Genomic DNA, 25183 nt, shown 5'->3' on the forward strand with positions numbered 1-25183 from the left:
ACCACGGGGTGTTGAAAGACCGATTCTCGGGGGCAGACGTGGATGGTTCAGCTTGGAGCCTCCTGAATTCCTTTTTGGCTAACAGAATACAAACAGTTGACCTGGGATCAGATAAATCTAAGCCTTTTGTCTTCCCTTGTGGGGTGCCGCAGGGGTCCTCCCTGAGTCCAACGCTCTATAATATCTATGTCAGCCCGCAGGCGGCCTTGATAAGATTCTTTGGTCTGCAACTTACATCCTATGCAGATGATAAACAGATTGTGTTATCCATACAACGAGGGTCCCAAGGGAATATGGCAGCAAGATGCCACGATTGTCTGAAAAACGTTGCCGGCGTGATGGCCTCCAATTGCCTTAAATTAAACGCTGGGAAGACTGAAGTCATCATGTTTGGAAACAACCCTAACATATGGCCTTGGGAAAGCTACCAACCCTCACTGGGAGAGCAAAAAATCTGGGTGTGATTGTGGAACAAAATCTTGACTTCGGGGATCAGGTTAGAGGAGTGGTTTCGTCCTGATTTTATATCCTTAGGATAGGATATAAATAAATAAAATGATCATTCTGTATCCACATTACCATGGATATAAGCGAGGACCCAGTACTAGTAATGACTTTTTTTATACTAGTGAATTAACATACAAGCGAGAGTGCAACATGGAGCTAGGGTGGAGAAACATACTGGCAAAAAGGCAATGGGGAAGCATACAGGACATGCGCATCACAAAAGTGGGTGGAGAAGCACAGAAGCAAAGAAACAGCAACATGCAAGCATTTGAGGGGAGGGAGCATGCAAAGGAGATAGAGGAAAAACACATGTACTCTCATAGGGTTCTTATACAAAAAGAAAAAGGCGAGCAGTTTAAGGACACAGTAATATGTCCATGCTCCAGGGAATGGCCGAAGAAGAGGAAGGAAAGCACAAACACACTAATGAACTAATGAATAAGAAGCAAGCGGATGAGAATAAGAAGCAAGCAGATGAGAGTGATAATGCAGCCAACCAATGGCAAGCAATGGAAAGGCTCTGAGCGCACTGTAAGCGAACAATCCCTCTCACAGCAGACAGTGTATGCACTGTCTAGTAGGCTAGGCATAAAAACAGCATCACTGCAAAGCTACCCACTGGCTTCAGGTTGAGGGGGTGTAATTATGCGCTTCTGTATCTTGGGAAAGTGCTCCCAGTTTTTGTGTGATATAAATAACTATGGGATCTAGTACTATACCAATTATATGGTCTCAACCCAGTACAGCCTATTTTACCAGAGACCATGCCACTGTTGCAATAAAAGTTTCTCTGTGATTCTGAAGTGCCCAAACTCTGAGCTGAACAAACGTTGATTTTGCCTTGTGCCGAAGATACAGTAGAGTCTGTTGTTTTGAGGAAATGGAAGGACGATTGCTGCGGGTAGGAAACAAGGACTTGAGCCTGGTCCGTGCTAGCGAGTGGTGGCCAAACCAGCAGCAGGACCGGTTGGAGGTCGTGTAGGCTGGGCTCAGTTTGGATCGTGGTGCCCTACCGCTTGCCCGCCAGTCAGCTCACCTATTCGCATCAGTCTGTGAGCCCTTTTTGGAGCACCTGAAAGGCTGGAGCCTGAGAGGCTGGAAAGTAGGCAGTACAAGCAGAGCACTACAAGTGGAAGCAGAGCATGCCCCACCAAGAGAGAAAAGCCGTCCCGGCATTCACGGGGCATTGAAAGCCCCATGGAGCAAGACAGGCCTGGAACAAGTACCGATTGTAAGGGGACCCCGGTCCTGCATTTAGGAGGCAAGCCCGCTGTAATAGGCATTCGGGCACTGAAGTAGAGGTCCTGAGTCACAGAAGCAGACAGTGAATTCACCAGAGCGGCTTGCATCGTTACACTTCCCCCAGCCCCTCTAACCTGTTTCCCCCCTCGCCCTTGGCCATCATCAATATTAACACCAATGTCTTCCCTCAACGCGCTGCCCTGTCTGACGAGGCCCCCACATCCACTAAGCCCTTGATACACTGCCCCCTCCCGATGCTAACAGGAACACGAGGGATACGGTGCAGAACCTGTACCCCCGTAGATCCTCATACACCCCTCACAGACACTCACCTATTCTTCACAGAGTAATAGGAGCTGCTCCCAGGTCAGAATCCAAAATAAGGTAAAGAATGTACATTGAGATACCTGCGTAAAGTCTAAAACAACAGAGGGAGCAAGGCGCAAGAGAAACTCAAAAATCTAACAAGGGGGCCCTGACTTGCTTCATGAGATCCAGAAGTATAAGTTTTACCCCAACCAGGACTCCACCAAGAAAGTGAAAACCTTTAAGTCAGAATGAAATATTTAAATCAGGAGAGGCTGCACCACGAGGCTGACACAGAACGGTTATTTTTTATGCCACATTCCTTTGCTATGACAAAATTGTTTAAGGAGAACTGATTACTTGTTGCACTGATTTTGAAGGGGCCAGTTGTGAGGGAATTTGATTTAATGTTTTAAGCTTTTTAGGTCTCGCCTAGGAGGGCCTTTAGCCGCTGCTCTGCTCATTTTCAAGCACACACACGTGCTTGTGGCGGCATCCACCTTGCGGGAGCGAGCAGGGGCGCGCCACAAGCACGAGTGCAGTGTTTGAAAATTAGCAGACTGTGCGCGAGTGCGCGCACCACCAATCCCGGGCTCACCTCCTGCCCCCCCTCTCTCTCACACGCATTCCTTGTTTTTTCTCATGCATTTCCGAGGCGTTTAACTGGGGTAAAGAATTCTTAGATGGACCTTTGTACAACGCACTTAATGACTAGGATGGCGCGGAGTGCTCTGTGGTGCATGTTCCTAGTAGGAAGCTCGAGAGCTGCGTGCAGGAGCCTCGTTGGAGCTGAGTTCACGTAGGGTGCATTTCACTTGAGTGCGCGCGGATATTGCTTGCATAAATACTGGTCCGAGCCCTGCCAAGCTTTTCCTATTCTTTCCATTCTGTGGCTTTCTGGTTTCATTCTCTCTCTCTCCTAACCAACACAGCACTTCCTTTTCTTTTTATTTATGCATATATTTAATTATGGATTCTCATGGAGTTTTCTACCTGTCCGTTTTGTCTAATGCCTTCTAGTCTCCATCGAGCACGACCATTGTCCAGCGCACTGCCCAAAAATCTTCATTTCCGACACTCTCTCGTGGTATGTCACTGTCGGTTTCTTTCCACAATACTTTTCTTGCTCTTACACTTTCAGGTTTAGCTGAGCATGAGGTAAGGGACACACTTTTTTCTTCCTGCCGCTTTGTGCTGGATGTGTTTGTGTCTTGCATACCTTCACCCAATTCGGTTAGCAAAGCGCTGGCTTTGTCTAGAATATTACAGTGATTTTATTTACTTTGCCAGCCATATTTTGTTGGAACTCCCTGCTTGGATTAATACATCTGAAATCCGAGTACAGCTTTGATTTCTTTTGGAAACATATTTCATTCTTTGTGAGTCTGGAATGGAGTGAGCACTTTGGCTTTTTACACCGGACCACTGTTGCCTACAGTATCTCTGTCTTTTTGCTGGTGGGGGGGGGGGGGGGGGGGGGGCGGCTGGTGTATTAAACAGCAAAGCATGCTTCTGTCCCAACCCTGTGCCATGATCACAAAAGGTGTGTATAAAAAAAAATCTTGAGTGGAAACCAAAAAGCTTCATTAGTATCATGGCTGTCTGTTTGTCCAAGAAAATCATTACATTAAAAGCAGTTGAATAAGACAAACAGAGCCCTTTTAAAAAAACAAACACGGCCTGTATTCTGGAATATGTTTTCATTACTGGAAGGCGCCTGCCATGTTTCTCAGTCGCTAGGTGCGCACCTGTTTCAAATAAAGCCAGAGGGGTGCTTTAGGAATATAATGAATCCACCCATCCTCCCTATATAATTCCTTTAGACCCACCCTTCCTTCCTTTTTTCTCTCTCTCCTTCTTATTTCCTCATTCCTCCCTTCCTTATTGGCCTCCTTTAATCACTCTTACTTTTCCTTTCTTCCTTCCTTTCTACCTTCCTTACCTTCCTTCGTTCATACCCCTCCATCCTTTTCCAACTCTTCATTACTTCAACCATCTCTTCTCCCTTCCTCAATTCCTCCTTCCCTCAAACCCTTCCTTCCTATTTACTTCCACTGTCCCTTCTGCCTATCGTAATCCTTTATCTTTCTTTATCATATATATCGTACACAATTTTCCCAGTAGTAGAACTTCATTTCTGTTTAACAAGACGTGAGACCATTGCGGTTGAGTAAGGGAAATCAGTTTAATTAAAGGCTTGCAACTGCATCTTACAACATTACACTATTGTATCAGGATATATATATATATATATATATATATTCACTGAAAAAAACATAGGTTTCAGCCACATTATAGTTAGGAATTAGCATTTTAAAAACCTTGCAAATTCAGTCAAAAAACCATAGGTTTCACACGTTATAGTTAGCTGGACATTTCACTCATACAAAACCTTTGAAATTCCCCCGTTATAGTTAGTTCAGCTAACTATAACTCGTGCGCCCGCAATGCACTGCTGATCAGGTCACATATTACATCACTCATGACATGGTCAGTGACATCACTCATGACATCACTGATGACATCTCAAATTACATCACTGATGACATCATCCAGTGAATGTGTGTCTTTCTGAAAAATAAATATTTTTTTATATATGTATATCTAAAGGTCGATGGAAGAATAAATGGGTAAATAAGTGTCTAAATGGATGTTTTTTTGTAAAATTGATTGGTTAACTGACTTATTAAGTGTAATCCCAGTGAATACATATATTAGCGAGTAATGTTTAAATATTTAAATATATGTATCAGTGTCTCACTTGTGTATAAGTGGCTGCATGGGTTGGTGAGTACCTACATGAGTGTGTATATGGGTTATTAGTTGTTTTTTTGAGTATCAGTATGAGTGTCTGTATGGTTTGGTGGGGGGGTATTACTTAGCGCATAGATGCATGAATGACTGACTCACTGTTTGTATGTGTTTTGTAGACAGCATGTGTGCAGGACTGTATGAGTGGATGAGTGTGAGTATGGGTGTGTTACTGAGTAAATGACTGTCTCAATAGTATCTTTATGAGTAACTACATATGTTTTAATCTAGTATATGTGAGTATTGATGTATATAAGTGAGTATATGTGAGAGGGAGAGATTGGAAGAGTTCCTGTTTAAATAAGTATGTGTTTCTATAAGTGATTGTTTAAGAGAGTAAGTATGTGTAAGTTTCCGTAGAAGTAAGTGTGGTAGTATGTGTAAAGCTGTATATGCAAATAAATGGATGTTTGATAGTTTATTTGCATGCGTGAGTATGTGTGTGAGTAACTCTATGGATGACTGTCGGTGTGTAACAGGATGTATAGGTGTATCAGTACATATGATGAGTGAGTACATGTATGAGTGACTATATAGAACTGTTAGTGAATGAGTGGATGTGTATATAGATGGTGGAATTACAGAATAGGTTGATGTAACTGGTATTGGTATCTCCATTTTTAAAAAAATGTTAGTTTCTATTTTTGAATGTGTGTATCAAAGATTATATTACGCTGAGAGGAGGTCTGCCACACTTTCACAAGAATGATGTCATCAGTGATGTCATTTGAGATGTCATCAGTGATGTCACTGACCATGGCATGAGTGATGTAATATGTGACGTCATCAGCAGTGCATTGCGTATGAGTGAAATGTCCAGCTAACTATAACAAGTGTGAAACCTATGGGTTTTTCAATGAATTTGCAAGGTTTTTTAAATGCTAATTCCAAACTTTAATGTGGCTCAAACCTATGTTTTCTTCAGTGAATTTCAAAGTTTTTTAAAATGGTAATTCCTAGCTATAACGTGGCTGAAACCTATGGTTTTTTCAGTGAATTTCAATGGTTTTGTAAATGATAATTTTTAAATGTATTAATTGTTATATTTTTTATACTGATTTACTACATTATCGTAGCTTTACTTGCACTTTGTGAATTTGTGCTCTTTGCTGCCTCGCCTGCTATCCCTTGAAGCGAGGGAGTAAGACCGCTTTTGGACCACGTGTGAGGCTGCTGTTACAGGGGCCGGGACTGCGAGACCCAGGAAGCAGCACAGGATCACCGGAGCGCACCTGGAGTCTCTTCCCGCCCCTGCTCCGCCCTGATTGGCTGCCTGCCTCGCTAACTGCTCGCGGCCCCCGCTTCGCGGGGGCCGCTCGTAGCTTTACTTGCACTTTGTGAATTTGTGCTCTTTGCTGCCTTGCCTGCTATCCCTTGAAGCGAGGGAGTAAGACCGCTTTTGGACGACGTGTGAGGCTGCTGTTACAGGGGCCGGGACTGCGAGACCCAGGAAGCAGCGCAGGATCACCGGAGCGCACCTGGAGTCTCTTCCCGCCCCTGCTCCGCCCTGATTGGCTGCCTGCCTCGCTAACTGCTCGCGGCCCCCGCTTCGCGGGAGCCGCTCGTAGCTTTACTTGCACTTTGTGAATTTGTGCTCTTTGCTGCCTTGCCTGCTATCCCTTGAAGCGAGGGAGTAAGACCGCTTTTGGACCACGTGTGAGGCTGCTGTTACAGGGGCCGGGACTGCGAGACCCAGGAAGCAGCGCAGGATCACCGGAGCGCACCTGGAGTCTCTTCCCGCCCCCTGCTCCGCCTATAACGACGCTCCCCTGACGCTTAGCGGGACGCGTGCGGGACGCCGGGCTAAGCCCGGGCAAAGGGCGGGCCGTCTGGGGCCGTCCGGGGACGATCGAGGACGGGACGGGCCACCCCACTAACAACACCGCCCAAAATCATCGCGGAAACGACTCGTCAAAAAATAGGTACTAATCTCTTTCTTTGATATAAGTTGCACATCAATCCTATCCCAGTAAGGGGGAGTTGTCTAGAGTATCGTGCTGACATATACACCTTACTGGAACGAGACTCTTCGAGATTTTATTAGTAAAGTTACTATAAAAGCTGTAATAGGAAAGACAAATGGGTCTAAAAAAATTACGTTCGCGCACAATATTCATGAAGCGCATGGGAACTGAGGAAGCAGTCAGGAAATCTACAGATAAAGCGATAAAACCTGGCCGCAGTACGTTAACCCCGGCAATCAATGAATATTTTTCTACCTTACCATCAAAAAAGATACCTGATAAAATAATATCTACCACTGAAAATAAGCCACTTGGGAGTTCAGGGGATTTAACTAGTTTATCTGAATCCCCCCATCTGTTTCACAACGTAAGTGACATGGCGCCCATCAACAAGTCTATTCACTCACTGAATGACCAACAACCAAAAGACTGCAACTCTATCCTCTTGAAATCATCGACTCCTATAAAAGGCTATGAGAGCTTATATAAATCAGAGGACCTAAGCATACTTGATCACAAGTCAGAACAAAATAGTCCGAATTTAAAATCATCCCCTATAAAGGGCAATGGGAGCCTACAAAAATTAGAGGATTCAAGTATATTCAAACAAAAAGTAGAAGAAAATAGTGCTGAAATAAAGCTATTAAATACTGATACAAAAAAAACATCTACGCAAGAACAAGATTCCTTTTTGGACCCTTTCCTAACCGAAAATAAAAATCTCGATACATCCACAATACCTCTATCTAAGGCTCTTTTCTCACTACAGGCAATATTAGAATCGGTTCTCTCCTTTTTAGGAAACATCCTCGAAAATTCAGATCAAACTCTGGATGTCCAAATTGGTATCTTAAAATTTCTAGTAGAAGAGAAAAGGAAAAAGGAGTCCTCAAAAATAATAGAAAATCAATTAAAGGATACCACTAAACAAAAGGAAAACGATCATAAACAAAGTAATTGTCACTCTTCTACTCAGACATCAGAAGAAGATCTCATAGAAACTCACAAAAGGAAAAAAATTGAATCTTTCAATGAATCTACACTCTATTCCTTAAAAAGATTATTTAGAGAAAAATCGCAAAAAAACCAAAAGCAATTTCCGATCTTTAACAAACATATGAAAAAGGATATATATGACAAAGACTTAGTAAAGGAAGATGAAGATTCTTGTACAAAAACTAAGTCAGAAACTCTAATAGGAGAAATAACAACAGATAAAACCAAGGAAACCGAGGAAAAGGGAAAAAATAAAAGGAGGAAAAAACCTCTTAGAAGGATTCCTAAAAAGAAAACCCGTAAACTTAAATTCCAAAAAATCAATATACCCCAAAAAGATTTACAGGAGAAAAACGATGAGAAAAGTACGCCATATACGAGTAAAAAAGGAGAATCCCCCAAAGGAATAAGTATAGATACAAAGCCAGCATTGAACCCAAGGGCGGATGAATATCTCCCAACCAGGACAGTTATAAAGACAAGACATGAAAGTATCGATGTCAATAGAAGCAACAAGAAGGACAACGAATGCAGCGTTAATATACAGTCAAATGCACTTCAATTTGAAGAACTTTTCCCCACCGATAATACACCACTTAATAGAGGCAGGATACTCAACCTCTTGCAAAACATAAAGTCTCTTCAATTATTGACTAGCAGTGAAATAGACCTAGTGACTTTCCCCAAAAGTGGTCATAATAAAATCGCAATGGTTTCCTTTTGGTCTCCCGTAATACCTGGGATTATACTTAGGGAAAAAGAAATAATATACAGATTTGGATATGATGTAATTGAGAAGGTTGAGCTCAAAGGAAATAAAAACTATAAAACCGCAAACAACAACATGCAACTAATCTCTAATCCATATCCAAACAATGGTCCTAGATCTTTCTTGATGTCTGAAGACTCAGGGGCTAGCTATTTTAGAGATTTGCGACAGGGAGAAGTGATCCTGAAAATTCGTGTTAATAAAGGGGAAAGGGAAGTGTGGCACTTGGAATCAAACGAGAACAAAGCTACTGAAATTGATACCGAGAAGTCGTGGACCTGGCTATCGGGGATGCTGAACTGCAATAAAAGTTCTAGTCAATTGAAGTACCCTGTTTAACCAAGGTCTAAAGTTTATATCGTGGAATATCGCAGGGAGAACAACAAATAAAATGAAGGAAGTCCTTAATAACCAGCCTGATATTCTGACCTTACAAGAAACCTGGGCAACAGAACCCTTTTCACAAAAAGGGTATTATGTTTATAACATATCTGCAAAAGCTACTAATCGGGGCCACGCCAAAGGAGGTTTGGCTATTTTTATGAGAGAGGATTACACATGGGAACAAGAGATAGTTGAGACCAACAGTGACAATTTGCAATGTATTAAACTTTTTCTAAATACCTATAACACGACCCCACGAAGAGCAATGTTGCTTTTTAATATATACGCCCCCCCTGGAAGAAAGAACGACACCTTATTCGAAGATACCCTGGAAATCATCAAACAAACAATAGAAGCCCATATGTTTCCACTTTTTATGATTATGGGTGACTTCAATGGGAAAATCTCTAATCCCGAAATAAAAAAGTGGGGAAGAATTTTTGAAGAGGAAAGCCTGGAATCTTTTACTCCCCAATTCCCCAGAGACATTCGCTCTAATAAAAGAGGGAAAATAATGTTATCAGCGTTATTTAATATAAATGGGGTAATCCTGAATGGGAACATTGAAGGAGACATCCCAGCATCATACACAAGACAGGGAAACGGGAGTCCATCGATAATAGATTATATCATCTGTGGCAAGGATCTATTTGAAACCATTTCTCATCTTCACTCCAACTTCTCATTAGACAGCGATCACGCCATGATGCAACTACGTACCAGTTGGTCGGCTCAGTCTGCAGTAGAAGGACAGATGATCCTTGATAGAAATGAAACTCTGGTAAACAGCGACCAGAGACGTATCTTTTGGAATCCATCTTCTATGGACAAAATAACAATACTGGTTAAGCATAAACATTTTTTAAAGAAACAGTACTCTGAAGATCTTATAGAAAACTTTGAGAGTATGCTTACCGAACTTAAAGAGGCACTAATAAAAATGAACCTTCAAGGAAATACTGGTAATAAAATGAAGAAAAATACAAATAAAATCTGGAATACTCTGACAAGGAAAAAACTAAATAATCTGATACGAGCTCAATATCTACACTCTTCTCCTACCAAAAAGAAAGAAATAAACAAGCTGAAAAATCAATTGAGAAGAGAAAAAATAAGTAAGAAAAAAACCTTTCAAGATCGCAACTGGGTCGATTTACAAATTGCTGCAAAAGAACCAAACCAGAGAACTTACTGGTCACTAATAGCTAAAATAACAGGAACAAAAAAGAAATTACTAGCAGTACCGGTTCCTCCGAAAGAGTGGGAAATTTATCTGACAGATCTTTATAAATCAAATACGGTCAAACTAGAAGAAAACTGTGCAGATAATGTAAAGGAAAAACTAAAAACATTAATTCCTAAAACAACAACAATAATGGTAGAAACTCACATTCGAAAGGCAAGAAGTACAGGTGCCTTTGGCCCCGACCAAATTCCTATCAAGGCCCTGCAGATGAATCCTAAGGAATGGAGTTTTCTGTTAACCCCACTATTTAACTATATCTTGACCACTGGAGCAGTACCAAAGTCATGGCAGGGGAGCATTATCATCCCTATTTATAAAAAAGGTTGCAAAACGGTAGCAGGAAACTACCGTCAAATAGCATTGATGGATGCTACCGGAAAAATTCTCGCTGCTGAAGTATTAATGCAATTAAAAAACTGGGCTTTTTCGCTGGGTCTGATACCGATGTTCCAGGCTGGTTTCAGACCTAAGCACTCTGTCACGGACAATATTGCAATTATCCAGGTTATTCTTGATAAATATGTGACACGAAGAAAACAGACGGTCTATATGGCATTTATAGATTATTCGACCGCATTCGATCGTGTTGATCGACCCACTTTAGGGAATAAACTGAGGAGTTTTGGAATCAACGAACATTTGCTACAGGTAATAATAAGCCTCCATACTACAACGTGGTGTCAAGTCCAAATGGGGGGCGAAAAAGGTTTAACGAAAGTAATAAATACCGAGAATGGTCTTAAACAGGGTTGTCTACTAGCCCCTATGTTATTCTCGCTATACCTCAGTGACTTGCCAAAGCAGTTACAGCAGGGCTCAAGCCTGCCTCCAAAAATAAACAAACAAAGTATTCATTCGTTGCTCTATGCGGACGATATAGTAATGTTTGATCTTACACCATTCGGTTTGCAAAATTCTCTTGACATTTTGTTTCAATACTCAAATAAAAATTTCTTAATTCCGAATGTAAAGAAAACAAAAGTTGTAGCCTTCTCTGGGAGAAAAAAAAGTGTCAAATACAACTGGAGGCTTGGAGGTGAAAAGATCGATGAAGAAAAAGAATATATATATCTCGGCAGGATTCTCTCAAAGAACCTAACAAACATAAAGCATATAGATAAATTAATAAAGAAATCTGATTTACATGCCGGAGCACTCTCAAGACTCTATAGTGTCACGGGGAGCAGGCATTTTTCCTCATTATTAAAAATATATAAAGTGAAAATTCCTGCAGTCCTCTCTTATGCTACGGAATATATCCCTATAAAACAATGGGGCTCCATGGATCGCCAAGAGGGAAAAATTCTGAAAAGAATGATGAAGGTCCCAGTTGCAACACCAGTACAGGTTCTAAGGTTAGAATTTGCAATAACAAGTGCTTATGCCACGGCTGTGGCCAACATTATTAGGTGGGCCTATAATCTCCTCCATGCAAAGGAGGGAACACTTAGATTTCTGCTCCAAAAGGAAACCTTTGACACAGAAGCAGCTAAGCAAACTTTCTCAGTGAATATGTCAGCTGCATTTAGAATGGCTGAAATTACTACAGATATTTTACTCACCTGGTCTGTATCGCAACTAAAACTTTTTCTTAAATGTTTTACACCTAGGTTGAGTTTTGATCTGGACTATGCGCATAGCAATAAACTAAAAACATTCAAATCATTCATTGAACTTATAGAGTATAAACACATTCAGCCTTACATCTTGTTTTCCCTAACTCATAGTGCAAGGAGGGTGATCTTGATGTTACGAATAGGGATCTTACCTGTCCAATCCTATAAATCTAAATGGTCAGCTGGGGAATCTCCCTATCTTTGTTCGTTATGTCAAGGAGGCGAGCAGAACGTGGAGCATTTATTATTTGTTTGCCCTAATTCTAAAGTAGTAGTAGCTCGTGCTTTATATATTGATCCAATATATCGAACCTGCAGGTTAACAAAGGAAAAAGAACTATTAACAGTGGGCAAATTGCCTCCGAACGAATTTGTATGTTATAATTTCTACAAATTTTTTAAAACTATGCTGTTTTTATATTAATCTGTGATGTATTCATTTTCCTGTTCTTTTTCTTGTTTTATATGTCATATTTGTGGTCCTCTGTCGAGTACCAACACAAATAAAATCTTTGACTTTGACTTTGACTTTACTACATTATTTTAAATTACTTATTTTTAGATATTTTATTTTTCAAATTACATTACATATTTTTGATATAAATTGAAAAAACATTTTTTTACACCTCTCTGCAACGCAGCCCCCTTGCGCGTTTGCAGAGGGGAAACTAATTCCCCTTGCATGCTGGGGTTCCCTGGGGGCCAACTAGCCCACCAGGAGCCTCCAGTAGGTGCCAGGGGGCTGCGTTGCTTTGCCCTGGGGGGTGGTGGTCCCCGGGGCAGTGTGGGGGGGATTGGGCCCCCCACACTTCTTTTTCACTATGCCCCCGCAATTTGGCCCCCCAGGGGTTAATTTGAAAAAAAACAGACCAGGTTTAAAAAAAAAGGTTTTGGGCCTTGAGGGTCCTTGTGGGACCACCTGGGCAGGCCTAGGGGGTCAGGGTGTTTCTACCCTGCCCCCTTTTTGTGTTCTACACATTTGTTTTTCTGCTTTCTTGTGCCTCGGTCTACTGAACACAAAATGGCTGCCAACACTTCCTGGTTTTGAGTGTTGACAGCCAATGAGCATGCAGCTTTCTCGGGAAGGTACGCGTACGGTACGCGCTTATAGATATATGTATATTTTTATTTTGATTTTCTCAGGAACTACTGGAGGGATTTACACCATTTAAGCAAAAGCGTGATCTGCGAATCATACTCTACCATTTTGCCAAATTTCTTGTAATTCCGTTCAGCAGTTCGGGCTGTAGCCGTCTAATCGTCCTATGGAAAATAACATGGGGAAAACACGTTTTGGGACCCCCCTTTTTTCTCCACTCCCACTTGACAAATCCCCCAAAACTTTCAGGGAAGGAGCGGAGCAGAGCGGGCCATCTTCTTTGGGAAATTCGCGAAGATTCATCAACCGGCGCCAAAGTTATTCCCAGTAGAATGTTGTGGATTTCCTAAGGAAACTAGGTCCTAACTATAACTACCCACTGGCGACCGCCAGTAGGTTATATATTTACAAATGTACTGATGCAGCTCCCCTGTTCTAACCGGTTTTAGGTTTAGCGCACCTCCCCCTAACTTTTCATGGGGGGCGGGGGTGTCTATGTGAATGTGGAGCGACTGTAGCTTCGGCACGGAGCAGAAAGGAAGAAGACAAGCAAGTCCCCTCTTGTGGGAGGCTCTGAGCACTTTCTCCCGCCCCTGATCCTCACTAACCCCCCCACTCTCCCCACCCTCTTTCCTCCATGCAAAGCTCCCGCAGGCTTGCATCAGTCAGACACTGCTGCTATGACAAATGATACTGACCGCGGTCACCTCTCGTAAGGAGCTGTCTAATTTCATCAGACGGTAAAGCAACCCGAATAGGTTCGGACTTGCGGCTGTGACACAGCCTTCGGGCCGTATCACAAGTAGATTATGTGTAAAAACACGTAGCTCAACATAACACCACATTTTATGCATGTGACATCTCTACAAAGTACGGACGAACAGGTGATGTTGCTGGCCTATAACAATCACGTAAATGAAGTGGATGCATGAATTTGTTTTCTACTGCACTATGGGCCAAGTAGAAAGAAATGTAGTTACCCCAGATCGTATTGCGCTTTATTTGTTTATTTAATGTTTTGAGCTTAAGAGCCCTTTGTGTATCGTTGCCTGTTTTCTATGTTCATGCCTACCACCATTTGCATTATTCTGTGCACCTTGGTTCTATTAAAAACTGCTGTGCTGCGTCTGTGTTTATGAAATGTTCCACTTGTTATTTTTTAAACTCTTGTAGCCCTACACAAGTGCACAGACCAGAAGTTGTAACAAGCATTGGCATAGTCAATAGGTCTTGCCTTTGGAACCTGCTGCATAACTAAATACTTATAAGGTCCCAAAGGCGAGACCTATTGGCTAAGCCAATGCTTATATTTAATGTGAATTCGGCCTATTGCACTTGCACTTTACGCCTACCATACAGGGTGTCGCTCGAGTGGTTGGCGGCGTGAACAATTCTGAGTAGAAATTTATGAGCCACATTAGAAGGAACAAGTTCTTCCCCTCAATCAACCTGTTATACGGGGTTATTTTTTGGAATGCGCAAGTTTAAAATTCACTTCACTCACCTCAGCAGTCACAGCAGTTTGTATCCAATGATTGGACTTTCAAATAATTCTGCTCCAAAAAACAAAAGTCACCTTGCTTCTTAAAAAAAAAAGCCCTCTCACAGGCGCCAGTTTTAGCGCTTTCATTTATATTGTGGCGACTTCCATAACATTTGATTGTATTTCGATTCTAAATTAAGCAGTTGTCAGTGTCAGTAGTCATTCTTCAAGGTTCCTACATAGCTGCCAAGGTTTCTAATTGCTTATGTGTGACATTACCGTAATTTCAGTGTAATTGTGAGTGACATTTCAACAACTATGAGTGACACTTTCACACGAGTAAAGTCAAGTAACGAAGATGTGGGAAACATATCAATATCAGAAGTTACACCCATTTGAGTAAGAAGAAACTCTAATTAATATCTTACACTGCAGCAAAGGACTAGAAATAGAAGGGCAGTAACAAGACACAGAGTATGTGACTGCAGTCCTCAGTAACAGAGGGCAGGCAGGCACTACTGCAGCTGCTCAGAAATGCCAGGCCTTTTGTGTCTTAAATGAAAAGGATGCTACCTTGGTTTGGGCAATACACACATACCTCTGTGGTGGACGTTTGAGCTCTCCCACAGTGCTTCTGGTGTGTCTGCCCGCAGCCTTATAAATTCACCATGTGGCCCAAGACACTGTGCTTGCAGAGGTGTCTCCCCTACCTTAGAATTAGACAGTTGAGAATCATGGCCGTACTATCATGGGACCTAGAGCTGTTTTAGCATGGCAAGGAGCTAGAACACTGTGAGGTGTGATGGTTTAGTATTGCGATACCAAAGGGGATGATGGACGGAGCGCTTGAGCAAATAAAACACTCACCCCCAGTCAACTGAACTGGGTTTTATCCATCATCATTCTTTAGCTCACTCCACCACCCCAGTTCAGACATGGCCATATGCAAATCTGACTGACCCTGTGCCTCATGGGAACAGTCCAGCCCGAACTGCCAAGCCATGTCTTCCCTGGACTGGAAACAAGCATCCTTGGACCGGTTTCGGGTTCATAACCCTCAGCAGCCAGGCTGTCTTGAATCCAGTGGCAGAGTGAGCAAGGGACCCACATCTGGGCATACCCTGCCAACTTAGGGCAAACAAAGCGGTACCAAAGGGGATGATGGACGGAGCGCTTGAGCAAATCAAACACTCACCCCCAGTCAACTGATTTAGGTTCAATCCATCATCAGTCTTTAGCTCACTCCACCACCCCAGTTCAGACATGGCAATTTGCAAATCAGTCTGACCCTGTGCCTTATGGGAACCGTCCAGCCCGAACTGCCAAGCCAATGTGTTCCCTGGACCGGAAACAAGCATCCTGGGACCGGTTTCAGGTTCATTACCCTCATCAGCCAGGCTATCTTGAATCCAGTGGCAGAGTGAGCAAGGGACCGATGTCTGGGCATACCCTGCCAACTTAGGGCGAACAAAGCAATACCAAAGGGGATGATGGACGGAGCGCTTGAGCAAATCACACACTCACCCCCAGTCAACTGATCTGGGTTTAATCCATCATCATTCTTTAACTCACTCCACCACCCCAATTCAAACATGGCCATATGCAAATCAGTCTGACCCTGTGCCACATGGGAACAGTCCAGCCCGCACTGCCAAGACATGTCTTCCCTGGACCGGATCAAGCATCCTGGGACTGATTTTGGGTTCATAACCCTCATCAGCCAGGCTATCTTGAATCCAGTGGTAGAGTGAGCAAGGGACCCACGTCTGGGCATACCCTGCCAACTTAGGGCGAACACAACAATCCCAAAGGGGATGATGGATGGAGCGCTTGAGCAAATCAAACACTCACCCCCAAAAGTCGTCTCAAGGATACGTATCAAGCTTATGCCTGTGAGCTGTATGATTAACTGGGTGGGCGCAGATTATGCGAAAGCGAGGGCCTCCCTGATAAGTGCCAGTGAATGGAGGTTCTGAGGTGCAGAACGTTAAACGCAGTCCTTTTGCGAATCCGAGCTTTCGTATCCGTGAGACGACTTTTGGTGATTCATGGATCTACGTTCCCCATCGTCCACACACCATAGACTGCCCTGAAGAAGTTCATTCCAAATGAATGAAACGCGCTGGCTGGAACTTATTATTATTGGATGACATTTTGAATAAAGGAGTCACTAACACAACCAAATAGGCCTACAGGATTTATTGAGAAATACTATTTGAGTGGTGCAACACTTCAACTTTGTCTTAGTCTTCTCTCAGCCTGGTAGTTTGTACGTAACGACGGCGGGTGCAGGAAGTGTATGTGCACACTATTTGGAATTACCTATCAACAAAATCACACAGGGAAAATAGCAGGAAAGTGGGGTAACCTGGTCCGTCCCTGTCCGTCTTTTTCTAACACTTTTGTGTAAGTTTACGATTTTTTGCAATTCACAAAGCAATATTAAGAGTAGTATCATTACGACTTTCTTTCTTTATATGTGCGGAGTCTCCACCACAAGGGAGAAGGCTCCTTAGTCGTTAAGATTCTACCCGTAAAATTCCTTTGTGACGTGCAAAAAATCATAAACTTACCCAAAAGAGTACATTTACCTTTGTTGTCAGGCTCATTGTGTCTATGTCAGCATATACATCTAATTCACGTCACTATACCTGGTACTCATATGGTAACATGTCTGTGTCAATGTCTGTTATGCTGGTTTCAATGTGCCTATGTCAGTATTGATGTGCCTCTATGAATAAAATGTAAATATAAATCCTTTTGTAAAGCGCGGTGAGTTACACGGAGGCAACCCGGCACTGGGGGCCATCAGGAAGATTAAGCAAGCTATTGCCCAGAGTCACATGGTGCTGGGCTGACCTGCCGACAGTGCCGGGATCGACCCGTGGGCCCCAGATTCCAGCATCAGTCGCCCTGGCAGCGGCGCCACACCTCCAATACTTGCGTTCAGCAGCCGCAGCCACTGCAGGTAAGAGCGGTGGGGCCGTTTGGGTGGTATTTTTAGTGACGGCCACAAGGGAAAATAAAATAAATAATTAATTTTCCCTCGTGGTCGTCTCTCGAAATACACCCCCACACACACGGCCCCACCGCCCCACTGCTCTTACCTGCAGCGGCTGAGGCTGGTGGTCAGTATCCATGTTTATAAGTCGAAACCTGTCTCTGTGCCAATATCTGTCTATCAAAATCAGTTCATCTATGTCAATAACTTTAGGCCTATTTTAAAATTCATAGATCTGTCAGTATGTGCATGTTTATATCAACATCTCTTTGTCAATGTCACTATTACTGTTTGGAAAAATATTGCTGTACGTTTGCCAACATTAGTGTCTAGGTATGATGAAGCCCTTGGAGACCTGGTAAGGGATTTATTTTGTATCACTCCCTGTACCTCGTGCTGTTTCTGATGCAACCCTTCTTTTATGTGGGCAGCTTATCAGTGATGGAAGCGTGGTGTATGCCGAGGCCCTCTGGGACCATGTCACGATGGACGACCAAGAATTGGGGTTCAAGGCCGGTGGAGTCATTGAAGTGATGGATGCCACTAACAAGGAGTGGTGGTGGGGACGGATCCTGGACAATGAAGGCTGGTTCCCTGCCAGCTTTGTGCGGGTAAGGTAACTCAGATACTTTCGCCTGTTTCACAGTAGCCTTGTAAGTGTCCGGAACTCTCATTGCAAAAATAAACATGTATGAGTTGTTAAAATGTGGCAAATTAAAGTCAAGTTAAACTTTATTCGACTATTTAAAAATAATCATTAAAGTGCAGCAAGACTTTAAAATCAAGATAGTCAGAAAAGATGTCATTTAATTAGTCCACCAAAACTTGCGTAAAACATGAGTGATTCCCGAAAATGGATAGCTGCTTTTAAAAAGGAAGAAACCCAGCTAAAGACAGCATGAGATGGTAGTGTTTGAAGAAGGTTAAACCTGGTTTACACCTTCTAAAATCCAACTTCCTTAAAATTGCTTCAATAAAAATATTTCTAGGCCCTTCATAACATGTACAAAAAAAACAAAATGTAATAAAGATTAGTGTGACGAATCATTTCAGGGACATAGGTCCAGTGAGCCTGAATCAAATTGGTACATAGGAATACTCAGTTGCCAGCGGATGGTGCTGGATCTGAACCTGGTCAATATAGAACGCTGAAAGATAACAACAATTGAGAGTGAGAAGAGACCCCGCTCACCTTCCGTCATAATTGTACTCAACAAAGTAAAGCGAGCACACTACCATACTTTGGGGCATATTTACAAGGGGATATTGTCACCAGAACATCACTTTCTGGTGGCGATATCCCTTTCTCTTTAGTTACAAGGTGGCGTAAAGCCACCTTACGTCACTTAACGCTGCCTTGTAAATGAGCCCCTTTTCATGCTTCACTCAACATGGAAGGGGTGTGCAGTGGGTGTTGCAGTGGGAGTTTCGCCGCAACACCCATTGCTTTCTGACGATGCCCCATATGTACAAAAATAGGGCAATGCCAAAAACTAAGAACAGGTCAAATCTGGTCTTGGGATGGTGATACGAGGAGAAATTATTAATCCATCCTCATATTTTCGTCTTTCTATGAAGAAATAGCAAATTGCCTTTAAAGATTGTTTATGTACAGGAAGGTGTCTCTTGCTGTACGCAAACAATCCGCCCTGCAGCGCAGGCACCTTTGCAACATGGCGCAAGTGTGCCTGCACAGGCACTTGGCAGCTTATTTAGTGCCAGTGCTAGGAGAACCGCAGGGGTCCCCTGTCTTTTTGTAAATACGGTGCATTCCTGCATTAAAAAAATGTCAGAGTGCGGCGTCACCAATTTTGGAGTAACACCGCTCTCCAACAATTTATTGGAAATATCCCTCTTAGTTTGTCTGTTTGCTTGAGATGTTCTTCACACATCCGTTTGAAAAAAACACTTTTAGGTTTTCTTAAAATGCTCTTCACCCACTGACCTAGTTGGTGGCATGTTCTTCATTGGTTCTCACACAGTACACCTAGCGCATCAAAGATGTGCTACAACACCTGATTACAGCGGAGCCTTTTTCACTACTAAATAAGACTCCCCTGCCAAGGGTCCCAAGACCAAACTTAATATAAGAGAGCTAAGCAATCTTTAATCCATACTCACAGGACAGACAACCCTGAATAATATCCCTATTTAATGCCACATACTGGAGGATTATATGGAGCACAGTTAACCAAAGGAGAGAGTAAGGGAATAAATTCACAAAAGTGAACGGAGAGTACTCCTGGTCCCCTGGGTATCAGTAATGAACAAAACAAGAAAGGAGTACCATCAGAGATAGCTTAGATAAAGCAGTCTGAGTGGAATGAGATGAGAAAAAGAAGAGAGTCCTTCCTTTTTTAAGAAACCCCTCACTCACCGACCTAGTCGGTGACATGCTTCATCATCGGGGTCCACCCTGACAGCCGAGTGCCATCAGGGTGTGCTGCGACATCTGGTCTACAGTGGAGCGGGTATTTTGTGTGTGAAGTGAAAAAAAGTGTTAAAAATTGTCCTGGTATACTTGTGTGAAAATTTATTCTCAAGGACGGGGAGGCACGGAGAGGCGAGTAGGTACTCTGAACTTTGTACCCAACTGACCTAATATGGCAGCTTGGCTTTTTACCTTCCCTCCACCCCGTGAAACCTAAAAGATCCTAAATAGGAGTCTTTTTTCTTTTAGCTCAACCATTGTTGTTTTTGAGCTCTTTTCACTCTGACTATTTGTCAGTTGTGTACAGGAATCTAGGGACCGGCAGGGCGTTAGTGTGTCCTGACCACCCATTTTCCTTCTGGTCCTGACGAAAACCCGGTACCTTCCATCCTATGGGTTGAAACATGTAGACCTCACACATAAGTGATACACACGGTCATAACACCTAAACGTATCCACACACTTACTTTTAATATTGTCCAGTTCCTTGAGAATAAATTTTCACACAAGTATACCAGGACAATTTTTAACACTTTTTTTCACTTCACACACAAAATACCCGCTCCACTGTAGTCCAGGTGTCGCAGCACACCCTGATGGCACTCGGCTGTCAGGGTGGACCCCGATGATGAAGCATGTCACCAACTAGGTAGGTGAGTGAGGGGTTTCTTAAAAAAGGAAGGACTCTCTTCTTTTTCTCATCTCATTCCACTCAGACTGCTTTATCTAAGCTATCTCGGATTATATGGAGCACCACAATAAAAGTGGAGCTTACTCAATTTGATCGTCTAAATATCACACACCAAGCTCTTGTGAATAATGTTATTAGAAGTACAGGGCGGTTCCTCAAGCAACCGATGAAAGAACGATTCTCCTCTACTCGGACACACTTAATGTCCCTGTAACTCCAAATACTGGGGGCCATAACACATCACATGGAGGCATTTGCAGTTACAACTTTCTGTAAGGGCTGTGATTGGTTTGCTCCAAATATTAGATGCTAAATTAAACACAAACCCAATGACTACAAAAAACTTTGCTTTCTGATGCGCATGTAGGATTCCCAAGTCCAACTCCATCAAAAGTCACGCCCGGATAGAGAAAATGATGTGCTCTCTCTAGGCGATGAACTTTGATGGGAAAAACACAGGTTCTAATTTTTATGCAACCACAGTTCATAAAAACGTTTTGCTGAGGTTGGTTTCGAGATTAAGCCTACCCATTAAATCTATAAAGGCATCCGTGAACGTTTTCAATCTATTAGGTGTTCTGGCAATAAGGTCTGTGTCACCCGCATAGAGAAGTCCTGGTAAAGGTGCATTTTCAATCATAGGCATGTCTGTCCCCTTTTCAGCAACCACAGATCCATATAATTTACATATAAAAGAAACAAAATAGGGACTAAGGCATATTCCTGTCGTAACCCCCCTAGGTAGTTGGTGAGGTATATCTAAGATGAAACCATAAGGAAGCAGAAGATATCAGAGGATCTTCCTTAGGTTCTTGTGGACACATAAAGAGCAGTTACCCCAAAACCTCACAGCTAAGATGTTTGTGAGCAGCCCAAACCAGAACATCTTAGCTTACAGTCGGACCTGGAGCATGGTCAGCAACACCCCAAGACGTTTAAGTGAGCTGTAGGCGCTGTGTTAGGAAGCCATGCGGGCAGTTGTCCAAAAATGCACAGAAACATGAAAAAGAAAAACCTTGCTCAAGTTGGAAAGACAAGTGTCATATCTGAGGTGCCAGGCAAGGGGTGTGCAGGAGTGTTACCAATTTTGATCCCGAAGACAGAAGGGCCATAAACTGGCCAGGCTTTCAGGCATAAACGGTGCACCTGGTACAGACCAACTACCCTGGGTTCAGTAACTTACTTGATCTGCAATTCATGACCCATTCATAGCTAACCCATGGCAGAATAGGTGTAGTCAGGGAAGTGGGAACTTGTGGCATCATCCTTCTATCGGACATATACATTTTATAAGCCATAAGTGGGATTGTTTTTAGAAAATGTGAATGAAAATGTATAGGCCATATGGAAGTTGAATTCAGGATCTCAGTAGTTTCCCTTTAAAAACACACTCTTAGAATATGGCTTTGTTACTAGTATATTTGGGAAATCTTGCTCGATGGTGTTCTTAATAATTCTACCACCCCGACTAAACTGAAAGTAGAGGTTTGAGATTTGTTTGTAGCCCTTTGCTGTCCTCGAGTGGTAGTTTTGAGAACTACATGTACGGCAATAATAACCTGCTGTTAGCTATAATTCATCCTCTCCACAGGTTCCCTGCTGTTGAGCCAGTGCGTGATGTCATGGAATGTTGATGAGTGCCTAGAGGGGAGTCAGAGAGAGTGGGCTGAGCCTGAGCAGTAAGGATGCTGCTTATGGTGGGCCACTTTACCATATAACTTGCGACCTGTAACCTACCTAAGCTATTACTTCAATACATCTGCAACTTGTTAAATTTACAGGAACTGGCTACCTGACTCCTGCCTGCCAAGAGGGTATCTTTTAATTACAACCTAATGCAAACTAAAACTTATTTGTTCCTTCTTCTATTACACCCAAGTGCTCCCACTCTGACCCGTGGGTTGTTCAACTTGCAGATTTTTTTGCTAGTAAAATTAAAAGCATTCAGGCGTCTTTTTTGCCGTCAGATCCGGTGGTGGCTCCCAACTCTTCTCTCCTTCTTCCGTCCTCCGCCTATGAACGGCCCTTACTTTCGAACTTTCCAGCCCTCTCCCCAATGGCCTCGTTGGATCTTTTAACCAAACTAAAATCGGGCTCTCCATTGGATCCCTGTCCCGCCAAGTTCCTCGCCAAGGTAGCACAAGTTATTAACCCGTTAATTAACCCAGTATTAAATCAATCCCTTGTCTCTGGAGTGGTTCCCCGGCCCTGGAAGCAGGCCCTTATCCTTCCTCTCCTAAAAAAACCTAACCTTGATCCCAGCATTCATGCCAGCTACCGACCTATTTCCCTTCTCCAGGCATTCCCTAAGGTCGTAGAAAAACATGTTCATTCCTCCCTCTCTAATTTCTTAGAGACTCATGACATCTTACATCATACCCAGTCCGGGTTCTGTGCAAACATGAGCACGGAAACAGCACTGTTGGAAGTGACGTAAGCCATTAAGGAGGTTTTGGATGATGGAGGAAAAGCAATGCTGGTGATGTTGGATTTGTCGGTGGCGTTCGACACCGTCCCCCATAACCGTCTCCTTGCAAGACTCTATGAGATCGGTTGGAGGGGGACGGCCTTTAGTTGGTTTGAGTCATTTCTATTGGATCGCCAACAAACAATCTGGGCCCTCCGCACTCAGCCCAGCCTTAGTGCCGCCACTGGAGGTGGGAGTTCCTCAGGGGTCGATCTTGAGCCCCACTCTATTTAATATTTACATGGCCCCTTTGGCGGTACTGGCGGAGGCCTATGGCGCCCAGATTGTTTTGTACGCCGACGACACTCAGCTTCTTTTCACTTGTGAAAAGAACACTGACTTTAATGGAGAGAGTATTAAGAGTTGTTTAGGAGCCGTTTTTGCTTGGTTCCAACTGAATCATCTTAAATGCAACTCGGACAAATCGGAGGTGCTCTTTTTTGGTTGCCCTCCTGACCCCGGCTGGAAGTCCTGGTGGCCGGCGGCCATGTTTCCTCCCTCCGCTGCCGCTTCTGTGGCTAAGAATCTGGGTGTGAAGGTGGACAATGGTCTTACTTTCAAAACACAGATTCTGGGTCTAGTGGGACAGTGTTTTGGTCTCTTGAAAATATTGAGGAAATTTCTTCCATTTTTGTCCCTAGCCCACAGGAGGACCATGGTCCAGGCCTTGATTGGTTCACGCCTGGACTACGCTAATGTGTTATATCTGAGCCTTCCTGAATATCTTCTTTCACGACTCCAAACGGTGCAAAACTCCGCTGCTCGTGCGTTTTTCGGTCTCAGCCGGAGATCCAGCACTGCAGCTCTTCTTAAATCGCTCCACTGGCTGCCTGTACGTAAACGTATCACCTTTAAAACTCTAACCACAGCATTCAAGGCCCTCCATGTTACCGGTGCCTGCTATATCAGGAAAAGACTAAGCTTATATCTCCCTGCTAGATCATTACGTTCCACATCACTGGCTCTGGCCACTGTTCCGGCAATTAGGCGAGCCTGCATTGGGGGTCGCTCGTTCAAACGTTGGGCTCCCCAACTTTGGAACGCACTGCCTTTGTCTCTGCGGAAGAGTGACAACTTCCTTGCCTTCAGGAAAGATCTTAAAACATGGCTGTTTGGACAATAACTTAATCTAACTCTCATGCTCTGCGCCTATTAGGTCTGTTAGCACCAGGACACTCTAATTGAGTAGCTGAGCGCTCTATAAAACCTCCTTTTAACATAACATAACATAACATATTTGCAAATCAAAGAATCTTTCTTTGATTTTTAGATAACATACATAAAATCACAGGTTAAAACATTAAGCAAATATGTTTACAAATAATAACATCAGTGCAAAATAAGTTACAGCAATAAAGTGCATTGGTTTAACAGAGTGCTAGCGCCGCTGACATTTACTTCATTTAGTATTGCATTCTGTGAGAAAATTGAGAATTGTACTCTTACATCATTCCTCCCAGTCCAGCTAAGTCACCCACACCAGATTCCTACGTGGGGTTTGCCAATACACGTTCTTTAGGTACAGTGGCCCCTGCGGGAATATATTTGTGGAGCCTAATCTTCTCCTGTAGTTGATAATGCGTGTCTCAGTTGTAAATATTTGCAGCTCTCTCCTCACTGAAAGGTGTATTTGGCCTTCAAATCTCTGACTGTTAGCAGTGTCCCATTCTACAATACGTCTCTCATCGCTCTGAGTCCCTTCACCTCCCAGTCATTTAGCTCCCCAACTTCTCCTTCACTTGTAGGGGCTGCTAGGCCATAACGGCATTTCCAGCGAATCCATCCATTTCCACCCATGGTGAGGTTTACATCTCGCCATGCTGGATTCACAGAGGTCGCAACCATTGGGCGCAACTTAGATGTTGAACCTATATATAATATCTGTTTGGGACCCCAGCTCTCCATGCAGTTCCTCACCAGTCTCACTCTTGGATCTCCTTTTGGGTTGTACGGCAAATAATAGTAATGAAGGCTGATGCATGTGAGATCTCCCTATTATGTCGAGTTAGTAAGTAAATTCTTTATTGTTTGATTAATTAAAATCTTACAATATTTCCAGTACAAAGACATATTCAATAAATACAATAAAAAGCAATTATATCCTAAAACAATTCCTTAAAAAATATTCATAAAAGCATTTTTTCTGTTTTATTCTCCCAGTTTTGTAGAT

At 43.0% G+C, this 25183-nt stretch overlaps 1 protein-coding gene across 7 annotated transcripts in view; it reads left to right on the forward strand.

The window, feature by feature from the left end:
- Positions 1 to 25183, forward strand: part of ARHGEF4 (Rho guanine nucleotide exchange factor 4) — a 663006-nt gene that overhangs the window by 574239 nt on the left and 63584 nt on the right. For all 7 annotated transcript variants that reach the window (XM_086943787.1, XM_086943785.1, XM_086943786.1 and 4 more), the window contains one exon: positions 17856 to 18035. In XM_086943787.1, coding sequence (XP_086799913.1) covers positions 17856 to 18035 — 180 coding nt within the window. The remainder of the gene's footprint in view (positions 1 to 17855; positions 18036 to 25183) is intronic.

The sequence above is a fragment of the Lissotriton vulgaris genome, chromosome 11, assembly GCF_964263255.1.
Source record: "Lissotriton vulgaris chromosome 11, aLisVul1.2, whole genome shotgun sequence".
Taxonomy (NCBI): domain Eukaryota; kingdom Metazoa; phylum Chordata; class Amphibia; order Caudata; family Salamandridae; genus Lissotriton; species Lissotriton vulgaris.